This window comes from Argiope bruennichi, chromosome 1 (genome assembly GCF_947563725.1).
Source record: "Argiope bruennichi chromosome 1, qqArgBrue1.1, whole genome shotgun sequence".
Taxonomy (NCBI): Eukaryota; Metazoa; Arthropoda; class Arachnida; order Araneae; family Araneidae; genus Argiope; species Argiope bruennichi.
The window spans coordinates 25,949,483-25,972,138 of record NC_079151.1 but is presented as its reverse complement, the minus strand read 5'-3'; the positions used below and the strand labels follow the sequence as shown (position 1 = coordinate 25,972,138).

Below are 22,656 nucleotides of genomic sequence, written 5' to 3'. Positions count from 1 at the left end.
AATTATCACGAATTAATAATCAGCTGTGAAATAATGTTTATTAATTCATGTAGAAAATACTGGATATGTAATTTAATTTTATAAGATGTTGCGCATATGAGAACAAATTAATGAATTGGTTCCATCAGAAAATCAGAACAAAGGTATTGCTTTCGACTAAGATGTTTAGAGCGTCATTTCTGATAATTAAGTTGTTTCTCAAAATAAATAGTGAATTTGTATTTTATGATATATGTTACTAAATTAGGGAAGGTAATGCTGATAGTTTCGGCATGTTTTTCAAACACTGCATTTTATATATGCATTGGCATATGTTACAGAAAAGTCGGTTAAAATTTATTTTAATGCTTAAGATCTATCAGTTAAAATTATTTCATTTAATGTTAAAAATTTAAATACTTAAGATGTACGTACACACTAGAAGATTTTTTTTTAAATTTTAACTAAAAATACAGTAAACTCATTTCAGTCAGAAAAACCATATTAAACTAATTATTAATTAATTAAATAATATTTAATGAGCTAATTAGCATACTTTTTGAAACATGATATCTTAAATTCTAATTTTTACAGACACACAATTCTATTTGTAAATTATGCCTCATATTAGTCTTCATGTTGTCTGCCTCAAACAAGTTATAAAAATGTATAGTTTTTTAAACATTTTTTTCATCAACGATGAATAGAAAAAGCGAGATTTTTTCTGTAATTTTAACATTTAAACAGCTATTAAAAATTTATTTCTATAAATATAAATTTGATTAAGGCACAAAACATCCGCTATTTCCTACAGATTATTTTGATATATAAATAACTGTATTTGGTTAATTTCTTGTTGAGTTATGATTGTTTGAATGAAGCAACATAGTGGGAAAATGTCATTCTTCATAAAATGAGTTTTAAAAACACCGTAACTACAGTTTTTAATGAAAGCAGTTCAAGAAAAATAATTATAACTCGAGAAATGTTTCGAATATTGACAACATCTTGGTATCGTTCGAAAGCTAAAAGATCAGAGAACATTATTCAGCAATAAAAATATTTTGAACGATTTTCGAAGTTTCAAGTGTGTACATACACGTTAAGAACTATTAGTTAAAATTATTTCAATTAATGTTAAAAATTCATATACTTAAGGCAATCTAATATTAAGAATATAAATTGTAAAGAATTTGATTAAATATAGACAATGCATTAGCTGAATCTTGTACCATTTTATTTCTCTAAGAAGACTAAAATATAAGAACAAAAATTCTAGAAATCCAAAGAATCAAAAAAGAATACTATACACGACTTCAAACGAGTTTTTTAAATATAATTTTCAAGTTAAATATATGCATATATTAATTAGTTTTGAAAACAAATTATCAAAAAATAAATGGTTAACTGTAGCATTAATTCACATTTATGTCGATTATATTCATTATATAAAAAGAATCGTATATGTCTTTTCATCCAAAACTTATACGAACCAGTTTCGACATTACAAAGTTTTATTATTCTTTCAACAAATAGTTTTTTACTTATTATTGCCTGTGTAAATTTATCGCAATTAGCAAAAAATAAGTATAGAAAAAAATATGCACTCCTTCTTCAGGCACATTCATTAAACTTCTTTCTATTCGCTTTTTAAAAACATCATTTACTCTCATTTTTAAAAAAATAAAACCGAAATTCCTTGCATAAAATTGATAGTATAAAAATAGTAAAATATTTTTTTTCGAGAATCTAAAAAAATTAATTAATATATTCGAAAAACTCTATATTTTTAATTAAACATTTTTTATTATTTAAAAAAGAATAACTTTAAATTATCTGTAGGAAGTTGAATTTTCAATTTATAAATCAACTGAAATAGGCAAATATAGAAAATAGGAAATAGGAAATTATTTGATATCATTGAATCAATAATCGGTTGGTTAGGTTTAAATATGAAATTATTTTTTTTAATAAGTGAAATTTAAATCGTGGTAATATAGAAATATTTTTCGTCGAAAGACATTTAAAATATTCCTTTAAATTTATGCATCTGAAAACAAATGAAGCTTGCAACTTTGCGATACGAAAGATTGTATTATTGTAAATAGAACTAGCTTACAAAAAACTAATTTGATAGAAATAAAAAGACGTTATTTTCATATAAAAACTTCAAATAAAGGTACTTTAAATACGAAATTTAATTTTTTATTAAATGCTTGTTCTTCTGTTTTTAATAGAATATGAAAGTTAATCCTCCTGATGTAAATGTTTTGAAATAACAATTTTAATTAATAAGACTTTACAAAATGCAAATAAATGATTAGAAAATTTTGCTTTTTAGTTTGAAGTTAATTAAGATTTCTAAATTTAAAATAACAAAACATTCTGTATTTGAATTATTAATTAATTTGGGTTAGAGAAATGTAAATTTCAAACTTTCAAATAATTATATTTTTTTTCTATCAAAACTGAACAATTATAAACTGATTTTGAAAACTCCGCACAGAAATCAAATTATGAAATTCTCAGATATGGAACCACTTTAATCATGATGAGAACTGCAAAATCCAATTTATTCAAATGATATATGCTTCAAACAATATTACACATCATAATTCAGCCTTATTCATCATCATTCAAAAAGTCATTGATTATTGACTAATGGAGATTTAGACAACGAATCTAGTAGTTATTACGTAGGAAGTAATTTCCTTAATGGACATTTCATTACCAGAAAACGTTCTACTTGGGCCCAATCCCTAGAAATATATCCAGTCTGGTTATCAATCCCAGGCAACATTCAAATAAATCCGGACCTTGTCTTTTCGGAGCATATCCTACGTCTACCTCAGAATCAAGCAATCGCTTTGACCGCTCTTTGTCCATTCTGCGACGCATAAAATCTCATTACCCCTATCTATAAACTACAGCACAACCTACATCGTGGAGTGCCCCCGATGAGACAATAAAGCCTCTCATGTGATATTATTAAATCCTTCAATAGGCATGTATTAACGCTGGAAGAGTTTGAACTCGCTCTCTTATCTGTCGACGAACATAGCGAGATGGTTGAGTAGAATTGTTGGAGCTCCATTCCATGATACGTCATGGATTGGCGAAGCGATAGCTGTCGCAGTGGAATGGGAAGTTTTGTTTACTAATATCTATGCCGTGTTGTTTGATCTTTGGTTCGTAACTTGCGATCTAGTAGTTCCATGAAGGCTGCATTCAATGCAAGTTTTATGGAATGAGGGATATTGAATCCGTCACTTTTCATTAATGTGACTTTATCTTGGAGGGACTCCTTTCGTTAATATTGATATTTATAATTCCATTTTGATAATATAAATATTATACAAATATGAGTTTAATGTTAATCCCATTTATCATTTTAAACAAAATAAACAATTTTATTGGTAAGCCTTGTAGCATTAATTAAAAATGTAATTTGAGAAAGTAAATCGTACTAATTCAAGTTCTTTGTTTATATATATTCATTCAAAATACATAATATATGGTAGTCTTCTCCATTGATTTTCAGCAGAAGAATAATATACCTCATAATGATTAAGAATAGGTGAGGCTTGGGTGAGCATAAATGGCATTTAACCCTTTCACTGCGGTGCTGGCCCAACTGGTCTTGCCAATATTAACCTGACAGAAGTGTTTTTATTTAAAAGGAGGGGTGTAGGATATAAAGAGACAAAATCTTTGGCGATAAATAATTTTACCTCCAGAACCCCACGTATAAAACAGAAACTGTCATATCAGGAGAGAATTTACATTGTGGGTTCGGTAGGGGCAGTACTGAAAGTGTTAAAAGTAACTGCAATTATAGAGTCATCTATTAACGACTACCTTTCTAACATGCCATCAATTTGTTTCTTGCCAGTTTCAGAAATTATTAAAATTCAGATAGTTGACATTTTTCTTGAATTATTTTATGCAATAAAGTTACAAAAATCTCTTATTCTTTATTTACATAAACCAATCAACTTAATCCATCACAAATATATTTGTAATTTACTGTAATTTGCAGAAAAAACCTGATGGTGCTTAAATATTGCTTGTTTTTTCCTCTGTTTTGAGGATAACTGCTTTTGCAGGCTTAAAATTTAACCATGATTATAATAAAAAATAATGATAATAATCTTAAATATTGATTTCCTTTAAATATAATGCAAAATTTAAGTTTTAGACAATCCACTTGGAATTTGTCATTCTTATTATAAGATTTCAATTACACATACGAAAAAAAAAGATCATTGTAAAATAGTAGAAAATACAAATCTCGTAGCCTACAGAATGCATCACAATCGACGACTCCGATCCGTCCAAAAGCATACAGAAAAATCTGAATAACCGAAACATGTGACAGCAGTGGGAAAATCGGATGACCACAGTTATGGTACAATCACTCCCATAGGATGCACTTATCGGCATGAATTAAGTAGTAGTCAACAACACATATTTTCTTTACTCACGGGGCAGCGAGAACCAACCACCTTATCGGGTGTTATTATTCCCATTTCTGAGGTGCCTTCAGAGAGGGATTACTAATTGCTAATTGGTATGTCTACTTTCTCCTTATGTTTCTATAAATGTAATTTCAGATCCATTAAGTTCGAAATTTGAAATTAAATGTAGTTACTTCTCTAAATTATTAGTTGCAGAGATGAGTAATAAGAGAGATTATAGCAGTTTTAGAGAAATGTAGTTGTATCTGAAATATTTAAGAGTAATTAGAAGGAATTACTTGTGCCACATTTCGAACTATTGTGTAGGAACATAAGTTTGGATTTAGTTTAGTTTAGTTGAATTAACGTCCCGTTTAAAAGCAACACTAGAGCCATTTTGGGACGGTCCTCGTAATCTTGAACGGAGGTCAGATGACAAAAATGACACCTGAGCTTGTCCTTATGTCATAAGGACAGTAATCTGAAAATAAATAAATTATAAAATCTTGCAACTTTTGATTATTTAAATGATTTACCTATCATTTGAATAAACAAAAGAAGTGTTTAGATTTGCCAAATACGACAAAATTCCGTTATTGTAAGTTTTTATCTAATAATTTAGGGAATGTAAAGTGTTATGATATTTCTGATCAAATGGTCAACATTTAAAAACGTATGATATATTCAAAATATTTTTCATTATATATTTAAGTGGCATTATAAAAGCATCAATAAAAGTCATTTTTGGCAGATGCTAATGCCTTTTCAAAATTAAAAAAGTAAATTTTACGGAAATGAATGTTATTTATAACAGCATATTTTCAAAATCAACAGACATTGCTTTTGTGGCATAAATATCAATATTGTGATATAAATGATTGGATCAATAGGAAATATGTTTTTTGAAAGCATGTGGTTTTAACAATACTAGACATGCAATTACCTAATTTTGGAAGAAATAGTTTGATAACTGTTGTTTAGTTATCAGTTAAACAGAAGTAATATATAAATACCTGCTAAACTATTGGGATGCGTAAATAACTGTTATTTATACATTTTATATCATTTAAATAAAATTAAATTTCAGATAAATTTAAATAAACAAAAATCGTTTATAGTTTCATCCAGACTTAAGTTTTGCATATTTATTAATTCACTGCTTCATATGAAACGTTTCCAAATCCATTTTATTAACCACTCATTTTTATCATCAAATGAATAAAATCATGATGCTATCAAATGAATCGAATCATTTTGCCTTCAAATGAATCAAATACATTTTCCTTCAAATGACTCAAATCATTTTGCCTTCAAATGAATCAAATCATAATGCATCAAATGAATCGAATCATTTTGCCTTCAAATGAATTAAATCATTTTGCCTTCAAATGACTCAAATCGTTTTCCTTCAAATGAATCAAATCATTTTTCTATCATATGAATCAAATCATGATGCAATCAACTTGCTCTTTATATAAGCATTATTTCGATAAACAAGAAGATTGGTATAACATCGTGTTGCAAATTAATAAATGAATTAGTAACATACTAATGCAGATAGTTGTATGTAATTTGGAAGTCACATAATCATACAGAAAGTTGACGATATTTACAACAGAAAGTTGATGATATTTGCAACAGAAATTTGACGATATTAGTATGCATGGAAATTTTCAATATAATTTTAGTTTACGGCAAAAGAAAAAAATCAAAAGCAATGAAGAGATACTTTTAAAAAAATTACATTTTTAGATTTTATACTTAAGAAAGATATTCTAAAATCAATATAGATTTGCTTCATTTTTAAATCTAATTCAATTTATAGCATTTTGTTCTATAAAGACTTAACAGCCTTGCCCACTCATCTGGACAATCGCTTACCGAACAATTGGTCCTTCCCTCTCGGACATAAGCCGCCCGCATATCTCATTCCTCTTCCAAAAAGTTCTCATCAAACGCTTTTCTACTGAAGTGTAGACCAATGTCAGCTTCAATATACCCTTTCCCGCCGTCAATGGACAAATGAAAAATCTCTCTTTCTATCCGACTCCTTCGAATGGTGAGGTAAAACACTGGCAGAAACACTTAACGAGAAACGGCATTTCTGTTCAGGCAATAGATCGGAAATGTCCAAAGCAATTTATAGGCAGCCCTCATCATTTTGGAAAAGGCCAAGGGGGTGCGTGGAGGGGGGGGGGGGTGGCAAGAGGGGTGGAAGATTGGGAAATCAATATCTACGTGGCTTGAATTTCGTGATTGTGATTTCTTAGGTAAAGACTCGTTAATCGTATTGTTCTTTTCGGATGAAACTCGAGTTCATGAATCAAAAGGAAAAAGAAAAAAAAAAAAAAGGAAATGACTAAAGGCAAGTCTACTAAGTGAAATTAAAAAGAAAATGATTCTTCCTTTTTTTTATTTTTTTATTTGATTTTTCAAGTGCCTAATCCAACAGAAGTCTATTTTAGTATTATAAAGTAATTTAATGATCTTCTTAATAGGATTGAGTTTCGGAGAGGAAGAAAGCTATTATGTTGTCCTTGCTTTAAATTGCATTAATTAATCTGGAATTTTATTCGGAAGTGACATTATAAAACGATTTCAATCACGTTTTAATAGATTATTTCTTAAATCCGTTAAGATTTCACTTTGATTTTCACTGTAATTATAATTTTATTTATATGCAGTTATATTAAGTTTTATATTTTGGATTTAATACTTTTAATTCTATGGTGAGAATTCGTTAATTAACTTTTGCATTCTGAATAAAACTAGACTTAATTACTAAAAAAAAAGAAAATACCTAAACAAATCCTTTAAAAATGATTAAAAAAAGAATATATCTTTTATAAATTTATCCTTATCATTATTCTGTATTCAGTTCAGATGAAATAAGCATTTTAATATTATAAATATCTCACCTATCTTAATGATAAGAATAATAAAAATACCATATTACTCTTTTAACAAATTTTGTTAGATAGCTTAAATTTTTACTCTGAAATTACAATGTAAAATATTGTCTATTCTGTATGTATAATCTATTGTAATCAAATCTATTATGCCTTATCATGAATCTTTTATGAATTGCTACACATTTTTCAACAATTATTCATTTATATTGACTTCTTGGTATTTGTTTTTAATTCTTTAGATGACGATATTTTATATATTATATTACAAATCGTTTTCAGATTTTCTTTCAAATAAATGAATAAAAATTTGTCTCTAAATATTTATAAAATATTTACTAAATATTTATAAAAATTGTAAATATTTATTAACGAATTTAACTTGTTATTATTTACGAATGACATATTGTGAACCATTAAATAATGGTCGTAAAAATAAGTAAAAATATTTAATATGTTGCTATTACTTTTGACATTGCCTAATACCCTAGTTTTCTCCTTTTACCCTAACAATCATGTATCCTCGAATTCAAGGTTGTGACTTATTTCCAAATAAGAAAATAAATTCTTAAGTAAAAATGACTTTTATTCATTAAAAATAATATTTATTCAATATAATATCTAACTTCTCATTCTATAAAATAATTATTTATTTATAAACTTGTTTTTACTTGATAGTTGAAATACTTTTCATAACGCAAAAACTGTAGAATACTTGTACTGATAACCAATTTATGTTTTTGAAAGAAAAAAAGTCCATAAACCTTTTTTTCAAGCTTATATTTATTTTGTCCTTATAACTATTTTTAAACTATTATAAAGAACAGAATTTTAACAATAGAAATGTGTTTCTTCTTTTTAGTTCCACCTAAAGAAACAATCATATTGGATACTGAAAACAATGAACTGTCTGGAGTAATTGGACCCTATGATGAAGGTTCTGAACTACGCCTGAGATGTGAATCCATTGGAGGTGAGATGTTTCGATCTTTCCAGCGTTAAACATGATCATTCAATATTTTTGAACATGATCGAAGACAGTTTGCGTTTATTTGAATTACTATTTCACATAAAAAAAAAACATGAGATGAGGACATGCATTCATATTTACATGTGATGCCCCAAGCTATTTTTATTTAAGAATCTGACGAATATTTTGGAAGAATGAAAAGTAATTATTGTGATAGCTCAATGCATAGAACCTGTTTTGTACGAACTTTTACGGGAAAAAAGTGACATTATCTCTTAAATCAAATTTTTAATATAATTTCTTTTAAATTTTTATTTTTGCTTCCATGAGATATTATTCCTTAGAAAAAACGAATTTTCTGTCATATATATACAGTAAAATTAAACATATTGCAATTTAAATAGAATGTGTGTAAAATTGGTATTCTATAAGTAATAATTAAATTATTTTCTAAGAGTAACAGTTTCTATTTAAATAACCATAGAGACATTGATATTTGATTGAATGTTATATATTTTTCTACAAATAACATTAAAGGAATAATTTGGCATATTATCTTTTATGATTATGATCAGATGAATATGAATAAATTTCTAGCTTTTACGTGAAGAGTATTGTTGCAATTCTAGTGTATATTTTTAATTTAGATAATTTTCAAGCTATATGTTTATAGTAAATATTCTCGTGGTTCTGAAAACTAAAGATAGTATAATGTATACCATTTAAGATTAATATCATAATCTAATCAAGAATGCACTATTTGTTTTAACATAATTCCATTCAATTGTATATTCAATTATAATAAAGGTTTCGTAATTCATATGTAAATGAATTTTCATAATATGTGATGAAATAATGATTTTATAATATGCAGGTAAATAACGGTTTGCTTAATATAGCATAGTAATAAAATAGTTTTGCTTTCATCCAAGCTCATGGCCTACAAATTACCTACGATGAATATCATTTAAAAAAAACCTGTTATCCTGTTAATTTACAGCTTAATTTACAAATTTACAGCTAATGACAAGATTCATTAGTCATATATATGAAGCAAAAATTTTAGTTTCTTCGTATTTATTTATCTATGCTGCTATTCCTACCACATCTGTATCTCTATTAGGATTGTACAAAAATTTTGTTTAGTTTAATCAACCATTTTTTTACGAGAGGAAAGAATTTTTTCTTTGAGTTTTAATATATTTAAACTTCAGTCATATAAGATTTAGGAAGCTGGCATCCTCGTTTGCAAATTTCAACATCTACCAGGAAGATGAGATTTAACTTTGGTTTGACCTACGATAGATAAAACGAGTACCCTCCCATGTATAGGATAAATACTGAAGGATCGGTTCTTGAAACCCAAATATTTAGAGATCAGATTAAAATTTTGTTAGTTTTATCAGCGTTTTTAAAGAGAGAAATAATTTTTCTTTGAGTTCTAATATATTTAAACTGCTGTCATGTAAGATTTCGGAAGCTGGCATCCCCCTTTGCAAATTTCAACACCTAACAGTGAGAGGAGATAACTTTGGTTTGAACTACGATGGATGAAATGAGTACCATCTCATGTATACGGTAAATATTGAAAGATTGTGTCTTGAAACCCAAATATTCCGAGAACAGATTAAATGTATTCAAGCTTTTGCAATTCCAAAAGTGAAAGAAAATATTTCGCTACAGGTTTTTGCATCTTTCTAAGTATGCATGCATTTTCAAGTATTACTTTTTAACACTTCCAGAACATTTTAATGCGTCTTTGAAATCATTGATACCTTCAATATTTTAAAGTTTCAATGGTTTTACCTTCAAAATGTTGCTTGTTAATTTGTATATAGAAGTGTCAGGCGTTTAGGTACCACGTAAATGCACATAATCATTTATTTTAATCACCATTTTTTTGTTTCTTTTTTGTTTTTTACTATCTGGATATTGAAATCTTGATTGTGAATACTTTTTTTTTGTTTATTTATGTGCATCGTATCTTCCTCCCCATCTTCACTTTGTATGTCAATACTCAACTTAAAATTCTATGATTAGACTTTTTTATCTATTAAATGGCAGTTCAAACGAAAATTTGAAAAGGAAGTTTAAAAACAGCTTCATTTTATGAAAAAAAATCATATTTCTAAATTTTATTTCCTACAATTTCTAATTTTCTGTACTTTTTACTCATTATTTTTTTAAATAATCGCTTCAGTCTTTTTCTTTCCTCTTTCATCAATCTCAAAGTTTTGTTCAATCAGAAGCGAACTGCGTTCTAGGAAGGGAAATTGATTTGGATAATAGTAATGAATAAAAAGACCTATTTTTTAATATTATGAATAATTATAAGAAACGTAGCTTCTTATTAATTTCATTGCTGTTCATTTAATTTATAGAAACTAACATTTAATATTAAGGAAACTAAAAATATATAATATACCAGTTTAAAAAAATTAAATTTATGAATAACTTTCTGACTTTCAGAAAATGGTTCCCTAAGAGGAATTTCTTTAATTGTGAGATATCACATTAGGAATTTGAGGATCCTTAAATCCAGAAAGGAATTTACTGATTGATTTACAAAGTATTTAAAAAATCATTTACCGTTGTAAAAGCGATTTTTAGTTTTAGAGGACAATTTTAAAACGTTATACATTTTCTATTAAAATGAATAAATAAATTAATAATTAAAAATTGTATGAAACTGTTAAGAATGAAAGGGTATATTTTTTAATGCAGCTTGGTAATTTTTATATTTTTTGTTTGAAAGGATAATGCACGTTGTTAGACACATATTTTATAGATATATTATGAAATGCATGTATAGCAGGTATAAAATGATTTCAGTATCTTCTACGAATATAAATTTGATTTTTTTTAAATTACAAAATCATTAGAATAAATAATTTTTCGTTCCATTATTCAAACGTTATATCTATTAACCTAAAATAACACCTTAAAATAGTTGATTACAAACTTCAACTGCTTTTCTTATAATACATTTTTCAATTATGATGGAATACTAAGCATACATTAAAAAAAAAAAAAAAACGGAAAATAACAATAAAAATTTATTTAAAAATTAATATAGTAATTTTATGCTGAGATTGAACTAGATTTCTTTTTTAACATGCACACTCTATAAATCATTGACACTATTATTATCTATCTATACTTATAATAAAGCTCAATGTGTGTGTGTGTGTGTGTGTGTGTGTGTGTGTGTGTGTGTGTGTGTTGGCGCTCTACAGGCCAGGTCATTTGACATAAAGCTACCAAATTTGGTACATGTATACCTTAGAGATCGGGAATGTGCACCTGGGGTCCCTTTTTTTGAAATTTTAATTAGAATTTTAATTATTAATTAAAAACTAACTTTCCCGCCAAAAAAATCTTCCATTTTCCTCACCGCCAACTTTTTCTCCAAAATAATCTTCCATTTTCCCCAGCGCCAAATGATTTAGGCTTTAGTTCTTTTTTTCTCCCAACAGTAATGAGGCTAGGGTTAAGATTTTTCGGCGGATTATTTCAAACGATTCTGTTTATTTTCTTAATATTTTATGCATTTAAAATTAAACATTGTTAATTAATCCATGTTTCAGATTCATTCTGAAGTACTTTTGAATTAAAATAACACAGAATAAAGGAAATTAAAAATGTCTAATCTGCATAGCGTTACCCCAACTGGCGTAGAAAAATTCACGCATTTGCGTTACCGTAAAAGGCGAAGAAAATTCACGCATGCGCACTGTGTTCTGATTGTTGGCATGGCAACCATTATCAAAGGACGATTTAAATTACTTTTAGGTTAGTTGTATGCTTTTGTAAAAAAATTGTATTTATGTTAGTTATATATTTTTTGTATATGATTATAGTTTTAAGTACATCGTTTTTTAAGCAGTTTTTTTTAACCTGTTTACAATGATTTAAATTATTTTTAGGTTAGTTGCATGCTTTTGTAATTAAATTGTATTTATGTTAGTTATATATATTTTTTATATATGCTTATAGTTTTAAGTACATCGTTTTTTAAGTAGTTTTTTTAGACCTGTTTTCGACCGATTATTTTAAACGATTCATTTTATTTTCTTAGTGTTTGATGCATTTAAAATGAAACATTGTTAATGAATCGATCCATTCATGATGAATCTGAGAAAATTTTGTTGACAAATTCTTGAGATATTACATAAATTAAGAAAAATATTCTTTAGTGCCCATAAAGTTTAAACGCTTAGTGACTCTATTATCAGTAATCATATTATTAAAAAAAAGGCTTTGTTTCAGTAAAAAAATATTATTATATTAATTGCAGATTAATCCTTTACACTTTAATTTGAAGCATAAATTCTACGAGAGGTAACAGAAAATAAGAGAGATACATATCATGTTATGACTGAAGGCCTTTATAATATTATGAGTGAATTATATGACTATCAAAATGTGAAGTTTTAAAATATTTTGCTGAAGAATCTATTAAAGTTGGAATTGCATAAAATATTTAATTATTAAAATTTTAACGAACATTAAGATTGGCGAACCGGCTGGTCGCCAAAGGCGGCTAGTTTTAAAATAAGAATGCAAAATTATTTAGTTAATTTTATGGACTTTGTTACTTTATCCACTCATGACTATCGAAAACATTTTTAAATAGATTATTTTATTTATTTAAAGATCTTGGGCCCAGGCGATATTTTATTCCACGACTTGTTATTCAGTGTGCTGATAATTAGTTAGAAAAATATTTTGCATATCATTTCAAGTGAGCATTAAACGTGATATTTTAAATACGCTTAAAATCATTAATGAAAATTACATCGTTAGAAATGAAATTATAAAGTTTCAATAATAAAAATAATAAATGAATATTTAATAATAATAGAATTAAAGATAATTTTTAATATATCGGTTTCTTTATGAATATATATGATTATTATTATACTATAAAATATTATTTTTAACTTAAAAAAAATGTGTAGCCGTTTATATAATTTTTAACACAACTATTGGAATGTTCAGAAAAAATTGGAATTATTCAATCTAGTAAAATATAGTCTTCGTTAAATATATATTATATTTTTGAATTGCTTGAAATTTAACTATAAACCAACATTATTTTAGCTGTACAAACTTTTTCATAACTTTATATATTACATTCGAAGGTGATTGACATTCTAAGTCAGCATTGATAAGCACATAATCACAATTTTTTCTTATATAGTAACATTACTAAGTAATTCCAAAAAAAAATGATTATTGATAAAAAAATTGTTAAAAAGATACGTTTAAGTGTGTCTTTTTATAAGGGATGAAGTGCAGCTGGCGAAATCCTGATTAGATATCTATAGATTGCAAATGTACGAATTTATTTGCAATAAAAATTTATCGGGCCATTTTATATCTGCCTACAGGCCATTTTATGTCTTGAATCTTTTGCAAGAGCTTTGTTTCCAACATTTTACCGTACTTTCACCCAATACAACTAGAATTTTTTTTTCTTTCAACCCCCGCATATTCCTCGATTAAAATATGGCGGCCAGATAAAATTTTATTCATGGATGGACTGCGAAAGAAAAGAAAGAAAAAAAGTTAAGCTGCTTGAGATACTTTCTGCTGATAAAATCAAAGCCGAAAATTCGAATGTGAAGGAAAAAGAAAAAAAAAATAGATCCCAACCTGAACAAAAGTCTCAATAATTCAGATATTAAGATCTCTTTTCCGATGCCTCTGGGCTTTGATACTTACACTTACGTGAAGATAAGGTAATTATGAAACAAACTAAGCCAATAATTCTTCTTTTACTATAGATGTAATGGATCTGCCTTATCTAAATGCATTTTTCGATCAAACTGGGACAATTTAATGCATCGCTATTATTCATATGTGTTCAGTGCGTAAAGACAAAGCTTTAAATTTAAGATTAGTGCTGAGAAATTCCTACATCCTTTTAAAGAAGAGCCTTATCTTTTTGGTCTATAGTAACTTATTACTTTAGGTGCAGCATCTAAAAAATAAATAACTTCCCAACACAAAAATCAGTGAAGCCTGAATCGTTCATTGTAAAATAATTAAATTTAATAAACCGTAAATTCAAACTTGTTCTATCTTAATTAGGTTGAAGAAAGAATGAAAATTCACAAATAAGTATAAGTTTTTAAACTTTGAAAGATAAGCTTTAGTTCCAAATATTCCTTCTCTATTTGGGGCAAATCTAAAGCTTTTTATACAGTATTTGCTTTGAAAATATCGAACAATTTTGCAACAGTAATTCTGATAATGAAAAGTTTAGGTTATTAACTATTATGAAAATAAATAAAATTGAAATTTTTAATTTCAAAAGATGTGGACTTGTATAAATTTATTACAATATTATATTCAATTTATGTTGAAATACATGAGAATAATTATGCGACATATTAATAAATCGTAACTGGGATTTTTTTCAAGAAACGAAATTTTACCTCAATTCAGAGTAAAGCTGTAGTCACTTCATTACATATAATTGCCATGAACAAGACCTGTTGTTATTTAATATGGATTGCATGATATAACGAAATATAAAAATCACAACTCACCACTTTGGGGATATTGGTTTCTGCTTGCGAATAAAATATCGCTTGTGTAATAAACATTTTGATCAACTATAAAAAAATTGAAGATTTTTATCAGAGGAAACAAGATTTAATCATTCTTGCTATCAGAGCTAGTTTTCTGTCTTTAGATCACCAGCCCTATCAAGGCTCGTTGTTTTAGACCTCTTCCGAAGTAGTTGCAAAAGCTCCCCCGCTATTCTTATGTATTAATAATTTTCCATAGTTTTATTGAATATGAGTTATTTTCACGCTTACACAAAATATTTATTCTATGTGACCAGGAATTTCAGTTGTAAAAACAATCCAGAGAGGAAAGATTCAATAATATTTTATTCAGAGATTCAAATAAAATTGAATATGAGTTATTTTCACGCTTACACAAAATATTTATTCTATGTGACCAGGAATTTCAGTTGTAAAAACAATCCAGAGAGGAAAGATTCAATAATATTTTATTCAGAGATTCAAATAAAATTGAATATGAGTTATTTTCACGCTTACACAAAATATTTATTCTATGTGACCAGGAATTTCAGTTGTAAAAACAATCCAGAGAGGAAAGATTCAATAATATTTTATTCAGAGATTCAAATAAAATTATTGAAATAATAGCAAAATCCTTTTATTATTTATTGGATTTGCCAAATTCACAATTATATAATTTATTCAGGAATTTAAAATCAGGCAAAATAAAATTCATTTGATTCCTCATTTAAGGACAAATTCATTATTGATTAATATGGATCTTGATTCGATTACATATCATATATTTTTCTACTTTATCTCCTAAAAATCTATACATCAACTTATATTTCAAGATATTATTTACACTAAGAGTAATTATTAAATTCGAAATATCGGGGAACTCAAATAAGTTAATTCTGATTGAAAAAATATCCTTAAAATGTCTATTTATAAATAAAGTTTGAGAATACAGCATAATTATCATGAGATTCATCTTCAGGATTGACACCAATCAGATTATCCCACACTTTTTATTCAGAAATCAACAATAGGAAAGAATTAATCCAAACAAATGAAGATTTTTACGCAAACATTACTTCTTCGACTGAATAAAGCGTACAGGAATCCTAAGTGCAATTGAGAGACAAGTGACAAGTCCCCAACGGATGGGGTTCTTCTTTGGAGATCTGACAATGACAGGTCTTAGTTAGGAGAGGACAACTGGTTAATAGAACATGTCCTCAGCAGAAACACAAACACGTCGACCTACATCTCTCTGGAGTATTACGAACATAACGAGCGGAGAGGATAAAAAATTGAGTTTAGATTTTCACTCAAAGTTCATCCCTATGGCCTTTGCTACGAAATTGATGGACATTTGTTTTTGCGTTTAGTTTTAAGAAAAATGTTGCGTAATTAATCGTAAAACTTACTTAGGAAAATTTTTAAAACGAATACAAAAGTACTGAAGAATAAAAAAACTTAATTTACAGCATTTCTTCTGCATTTTATTTTGTCTTTATCAATTCGTTCTTAAATCATCTATAATTAACTTACAGATAATGTTAATTTAAAAATAATAATTAATTAAAATTGTGTTATGAATGTATAAAGGCTACTCTATAAAAATAATTTTATCAAGACTGTTAATGCGTCATTTTCGTCTGTTATAATATGATAAAGATCTCAGTTAGTGAAAATGTTCTTTAAGATAGAAATATTTTGATCGAATTTGATTGATGACTTTTCACATCCCATTTAAAACCTGTACAATGTCACTTGAAAAGAAATTTATCATTTCGAAATGACGCAAAAATAATGACAAATCAAGAATCATTTTATTTTCCAAAGTTACTTATTTCATCAAATAATCTGGTTAAAATTATAATGATGTCAGTCACTTTTTTTTTCAAAAAAGTAAAAAATGGGGCCAATCACTAATTTTTCAAAAAGCGAATCCGTTTAATTTAACACATTATTTTAAATTTGGTCACAAGGCACACCCTCCCCCTAAAATTCTAACGTTAGAACATTTGTTTCTTAATAATATAGTGCCTTTTATCTGTCAGCGGGCTTGTAAAATATCATAAGACACCACACAGCATCAACCTTCTATAATGATTTAACTTCTGTAAAATAAAGAAAATATGACTCACATAACTGTAAATACAAATTTTTATCCGAACATTTTTGACGTATAAGCAGATTTAATTTTTATTAACCTCGCACACACAATGAAATTTGATAGATATTCTGTTTGGAATTGGTCCTGAATCGACTTTGAAGTATTAGCTTGAAAAAAATGAAGAACATTTATGTTCGAATCTTCAAGGCAACAAATATTTTTAAAAAATGCATTCGGAATATTTTTATAGAAAAAATAATATAATAATTCATTCAAACAGTAAGAATATATATATATTTTCTCTTATATCATAGGAAATATATTTAATAAACATAAAGCAAATTAATATTTTAATTTAAATAAAATAGGTGAAATGTTCTACACTGTATTCTTCATTTCAATAGCCATAAATATTGCATAAAACTTTTTTCCTAATATATTTTATGTAATAAAAAGTCATAGTTATTTAAATTTTATTCTCAATTTTTTTTTAATCGGAGGATTTCTCATTGAGCAGTTTTATTAAACGTTTTTACAAAGTATAAAACGATCGTTTTAAATAGAGCGTAGTATATTTGTTTCCTGAAAAATATTCATAAAGAAAAATATTAATTTTTTTTTTCATAATTCTTGACATTAATAAGCTTTGAATTTCTTTTATGCAGTTTACCTCTCAAAGAAATATCACAAATGTATTTGAAATTCAATATAACCTAAAACTTATGAAATATATAATGTTCATTCTAAAATGATTCTTTTATATTATGAATTTATTGGGATATGAAATGATTTGAAAAAGCAAATATTTGCATAGAGAACGGACATAACCTGATGTAAATCGTTCTTCTCGTATTAAAACAATTATCTATGGAAATTATTGCAAATCTATTCCATAAATGCATGCAAATTATTCTATCTAGTTATCATTTCATCTAACTATATCGGGTAACATGAAATTAGAACACTTTTGTCATTCTTTTTCAAATTTTGTTTGTTTTCTTCGTGCTTGTAATCTTATTATGTAATTCAACTTAATGTCAGCGACTTGATAACATTTTCTATCTATTACCTATGAAAAGAAACTCCATTAAAGAGATAATGTCTTTCTCGTTCATATTCCATTAGCATGATCCATTAATGCGGATTTCCAACTTTACTTATGCATAATGATTATAAAGATTTATGTCAACTAATCATACAATCCTTATCATTCATAATTCCATTTCAATAATGTCTGGTATAATATCATTATTAATATTACAAAACAGCATTATATATTATGTGGAAACTTAATGGGTATGAGAATGGGAACTGCAAGAAATTGTTTGAAGTATGTAACAATCTGTTTCTAGTCGATTAATTCATTAGATTGAAAATCGATTCGTAAGAATTTCAAACCAAATCGATTTTTCAAATTAAATAAAAACGGAAAACAATTTTTCCTTTCCAGTTATAAAAACGTGTTTAGTTTTTGTGAATACAAAATTAATAACTGAATTTCAACTATGATTAATTGCATTTGCTTATATATTATATATTTGGTTATATATTATAGTATTGTGGTTATATTTAGGGATTTGACCAATTTCAGCGAATGAAATAAATCCGCCATCTGTATATATGAACATTTTTTCCCCTTTTTTTTATCTCGGAATAAAAATAACAACCATAATACCTTTTTTGCTTTGTGAAATACAATTTTAATAATCGTTTTACATGCTTAAAGATATCTCAGACTGGAATAAAAAAAAGTAATTTATTTTTGAAAAAGAATAAAGTTTATTCCTTAAGATTGCTCATATAAATTCAAAAAAATTGTAAAACCACAATTTGATTGCTTTTCTTAAATGTACAAATATAATATCGATGATTAAAAAGTTTAACCCCAAAACATTGCTAATTTTCGTTGCTGTGGATACTCATATAGCTTTCAAGGCTATATATGTATCCATAACCCAGAAAAAATTATTTAAAATTTTAACTGTATAACACTTTTTTATGAATGAAAACTTCAACTCAAAGTTTGAAGGGGGTGATGAGAAATTTTTTTATGGGATCTCTATACCTATGTTATTGACGGATAATAGGTTTTGGTTCAAACCCTCAAAAAGAATGAGGCAATTTTTCGAAATTCTTATTCTATTTTCTCCTCATTACTATGAAATTGCTTAAAAGTAAACCATATTATCTATAAAAAATCGTTACCATCAACGTTCTTTCAAAATTATAATGTTTCATATGAACTGAGTTTTTGCACACCTGGATATTTTTTTTTTGGTATGGCGTTTAATACATTATTACTATCTCATCTTATACCTTATCTTGGAAATAATTTAAAATGGATTTTAGAAGTGTGTTATGTAAAGTGAATGAAACATAGATTTCAATTGAATTTCTTTAATATAATGAATGCTATATATATATATATATATATATATATATATATATATATATATATATATATATATATATATATATATATATATATATATATATATATATATATATATATATATATATATATATAAATATATATGAGTGAAAAATGTTATGTTTATTACAAATATATATCTTCAAAAATCATTACGCAAAAAAAAAGTTAAAAATGCAATTTTAAATAATCCACTTATTTTTTCCACTAGTAATAAATTTCATTTCCATGTGAAAATAAAAATAAAAATTCGGTTTAATGATTAGTTATGAAAAATGATGAAAATTATTTTTTTTCCTGTTCCTCTGCTTCGAGAAAAATAACTTTTTAAAGGAGAAATATATATTTTCAGTTCAGAAAACTGTTAAATATAAATATAACATTCATTCATAAGCTCAAGAGTATACGGGGGAAGGTTCCATGAAGGTGAAACGCAATTAATGGTATTGCAATTTTTGTTTATGAGGTGATGTTAATATTTATATAAATTTATAAAAATGATATTAAAATCGATGCTGTCATATCTTATATTTAGATTAAAAAATTGATTAAGATAAAAGACAGTTTCGATGATAAACTACTGCCCTTGAAAGACTAAACTTTTTATATATTCAAGTGATTCAGGTACAGCAAATAAGAAAAGTATTCAAAATAAATATTAGATCCTAGTTAGGAAAAAAATATTATTAATTTTCCTATTATGATTTTTTTAAATTTTAAACTTTTTCCTTATTTAAAAGCATCTAATTAGATCTATCTTCCTTTTACTCCTTTCAAGAGCATCACAAATAATACATATTTCTTGTGAATAATTAATTATTTACACAAAAAAAAAACATTTAAACATCCCTAACATTTAAAATTGAATTTTATCTGCAAAAATAGGGATGGTATGCAAATCCCTGCTAACATTCTTTGAATGAAAAATATCACCAGCGACTATGCACTAAGCAAACTGAATGAAGATCGTTTCATCATTCTGACAGAGCAACGATAATTTAAAAATATGAAGTAACAGAAAATCAGCTTAAAAGCATTGCACTCATTTTCAAAGATAAGCACAATGGCGCAACAATTCATAATCATCACACTAAACACTCTTTCTATTCGACTAATATGGTTTATGCCGTAATTTTAAACAATAAACTTAAGATTTAAAGATCTTTATTTTACAAAATTATTTTTGAAATTTGCATTTAGCCACTAGTTTTAACATTAGAATATCTTTATTCCCAAAGTTCACAAACTACATCAATGTATTGCTACAGAACACGCATGAACACAGAGACATATACCAAAGAAATAAAAACTGAGCACTTAGCAAAACATTAAAAAATTCATGATTATATACCAAAGATATTTATAGAAAGATATATATTTGAAAAATAAGCATTCAACAATTGGCTGCTGTAAAATATTGAACATTTAAACTTCCATAATACCTCCAAAATTCATTTGGAGCGGAAAGTAAATATAATTTAAAATAAATCATTCTTTTTAGCTACTCGTTTCAGCCGGCGTCCTGGCATGGGGGTAGCGCGTCTTCCCCGTGATCTGAGCGTCCTTGGTTTGAATACTGATTCGGGCATAGTTTTTCTTCATCTGTACTATCTCTAAAATGTGTGAATGTACCCGCCTGTAAAAAGGGGTTGTGCAAGCGAATATGATGCGTGAGTAGCTAAGACATACTCTTGGCTCTAGTCGGTGCTACTAAAACAAGAGACGCTCCCTTGGCTTAAAATCGCTGACTTCGTCAGTGAGTTTGTCCATAGCAAGTGCCATTATAAACAACAAAAGAATTTCAAAATTAGAATATTGAATCAAATAGAGTAATAAAGGAATATTGAACTGATTGGTAAAACAATTATCAAGGGAATAAACAATTCACCAAGGATAAACAGTTAATATAGTCTAATTGTCATTCAAACAATAAATTATTTAAAATGATGTGACTTATTAAGAGACGACAATTATATAACCTTGTTCATATCGACGAATTATTATTTTTACAATGGCTAGAGTAACTATTTGTTAACCTGCCACATCGTCGTTAACAAAATGAGTTCTTGCTATACTGAATGAAAATCGTAAACCATATGAAAAAAAAAAAAAAAAAAAAAAATAGGAATCAACTACAGAAAGAATATTGATACTTTCACGTTTTCATGCACTAATATAAAAACTGCTTGTGAGAGATGCGTGAATGTGCCCGCCTGTAAAAAGGGGCTCTACAAGCGAATGTGGTGCATCAATACCAAAATCGTACTCTTGGCCCTAGTTGGCGCTACTAAAAACAAGAGAAGCTCTCTCCCGGCTTAAAATTGCTGATTTCGAAATCTGTAGGTTTGTCCATGGCAAATGCCATCAGAAAAAAACAACAACATTGCACTTCACTACACCCTTTTCGCCCTGAAATTTTTCCCATATAGGGTGCATTTTTACGAGGGAAGTTTATTAAAGTTTAACAAAAACCTTTTACAACGATGTTTTTCCAAGGAAAGCTTCTCTAATATGATACCTTTCTTTCCTTCCTGCTTGACTGCTGCAGCAAGTAATCTTAGAATGACATCATTCGCTATTGGTAGCCCTAACCTTCAGTAGCAACGTCTATCTACCCCAACTCTAACAGTATTCAGAAAACCATTTTAGAACCAGCAACGACCCAAGCAGCACTTTGAGGGCAATCCTTAACATCTTAATTCATATCTGCTCATTCGCACAATTCTAAAGGACAATCGTTTTCCTCTTTTGGTCTTAAATGAACTCTGAAGTCTGGTCTTAAATATATTTAGTATTAAACATACTTGAGGATAAGGCAGTCGTCTAAACGAAACTAGAGAGTCAGAAATTATCATCAACGAAACATCATGCCGGATTATTTCTCACCGTTTCTCCGCATACACTTTTCTTACAAATTTCAACGCACCAAAGTTATACGCAACAAAAAGAATAGCTAAATATTGATATTATTTATCATGCTTCACAAAATCACAACACATCACAAAACTTCTGTGCCAACTTTCAAATATCTTTCCTGAATGATATTTTGTTCGCTGCTGGCATTCAAAGACAAAACAGAAAATTATTTCTTTTTCATTTAGGATTTAATCCTTCAGTTAATTATTTCATATTTAAGCAACTAATTTCAATCAACTCCGATAGCGTTACACCAGTTATATGTATGTGTTTCCAAAGAAAACGGGACAACAGATTCCTTGTACAAGCGACGACCCTTATATGAACTTT

General features: G+C 27.3%; 1 protein-coding gene across 3 annotated transcripts in view; it reads left to right on the top strand.

Moving 5' to 3' along the window:
* LOC129965389 (irregular chiasm C-roughest protein-like) overlaps positions 1-22,656 on the top strand; it is a 358,817-nt gene that overhangs the window by 283,403 nt on the left and 52,758 nt on the right. For all 3 annotated transcript variants that reach the window (XM_056079232.1, XM_056079239.1, XM_056079247.1), the window contains exon 6: positions 8,208-8,318. In XM_056079232.1, coding sequence (XP_055935207.1) covers positions 8,208-8,318 — 111 coding nt within the window. The remainder of the gene's footprint in view (positions 1-8,207; positions 8,319-22,656) is intronic.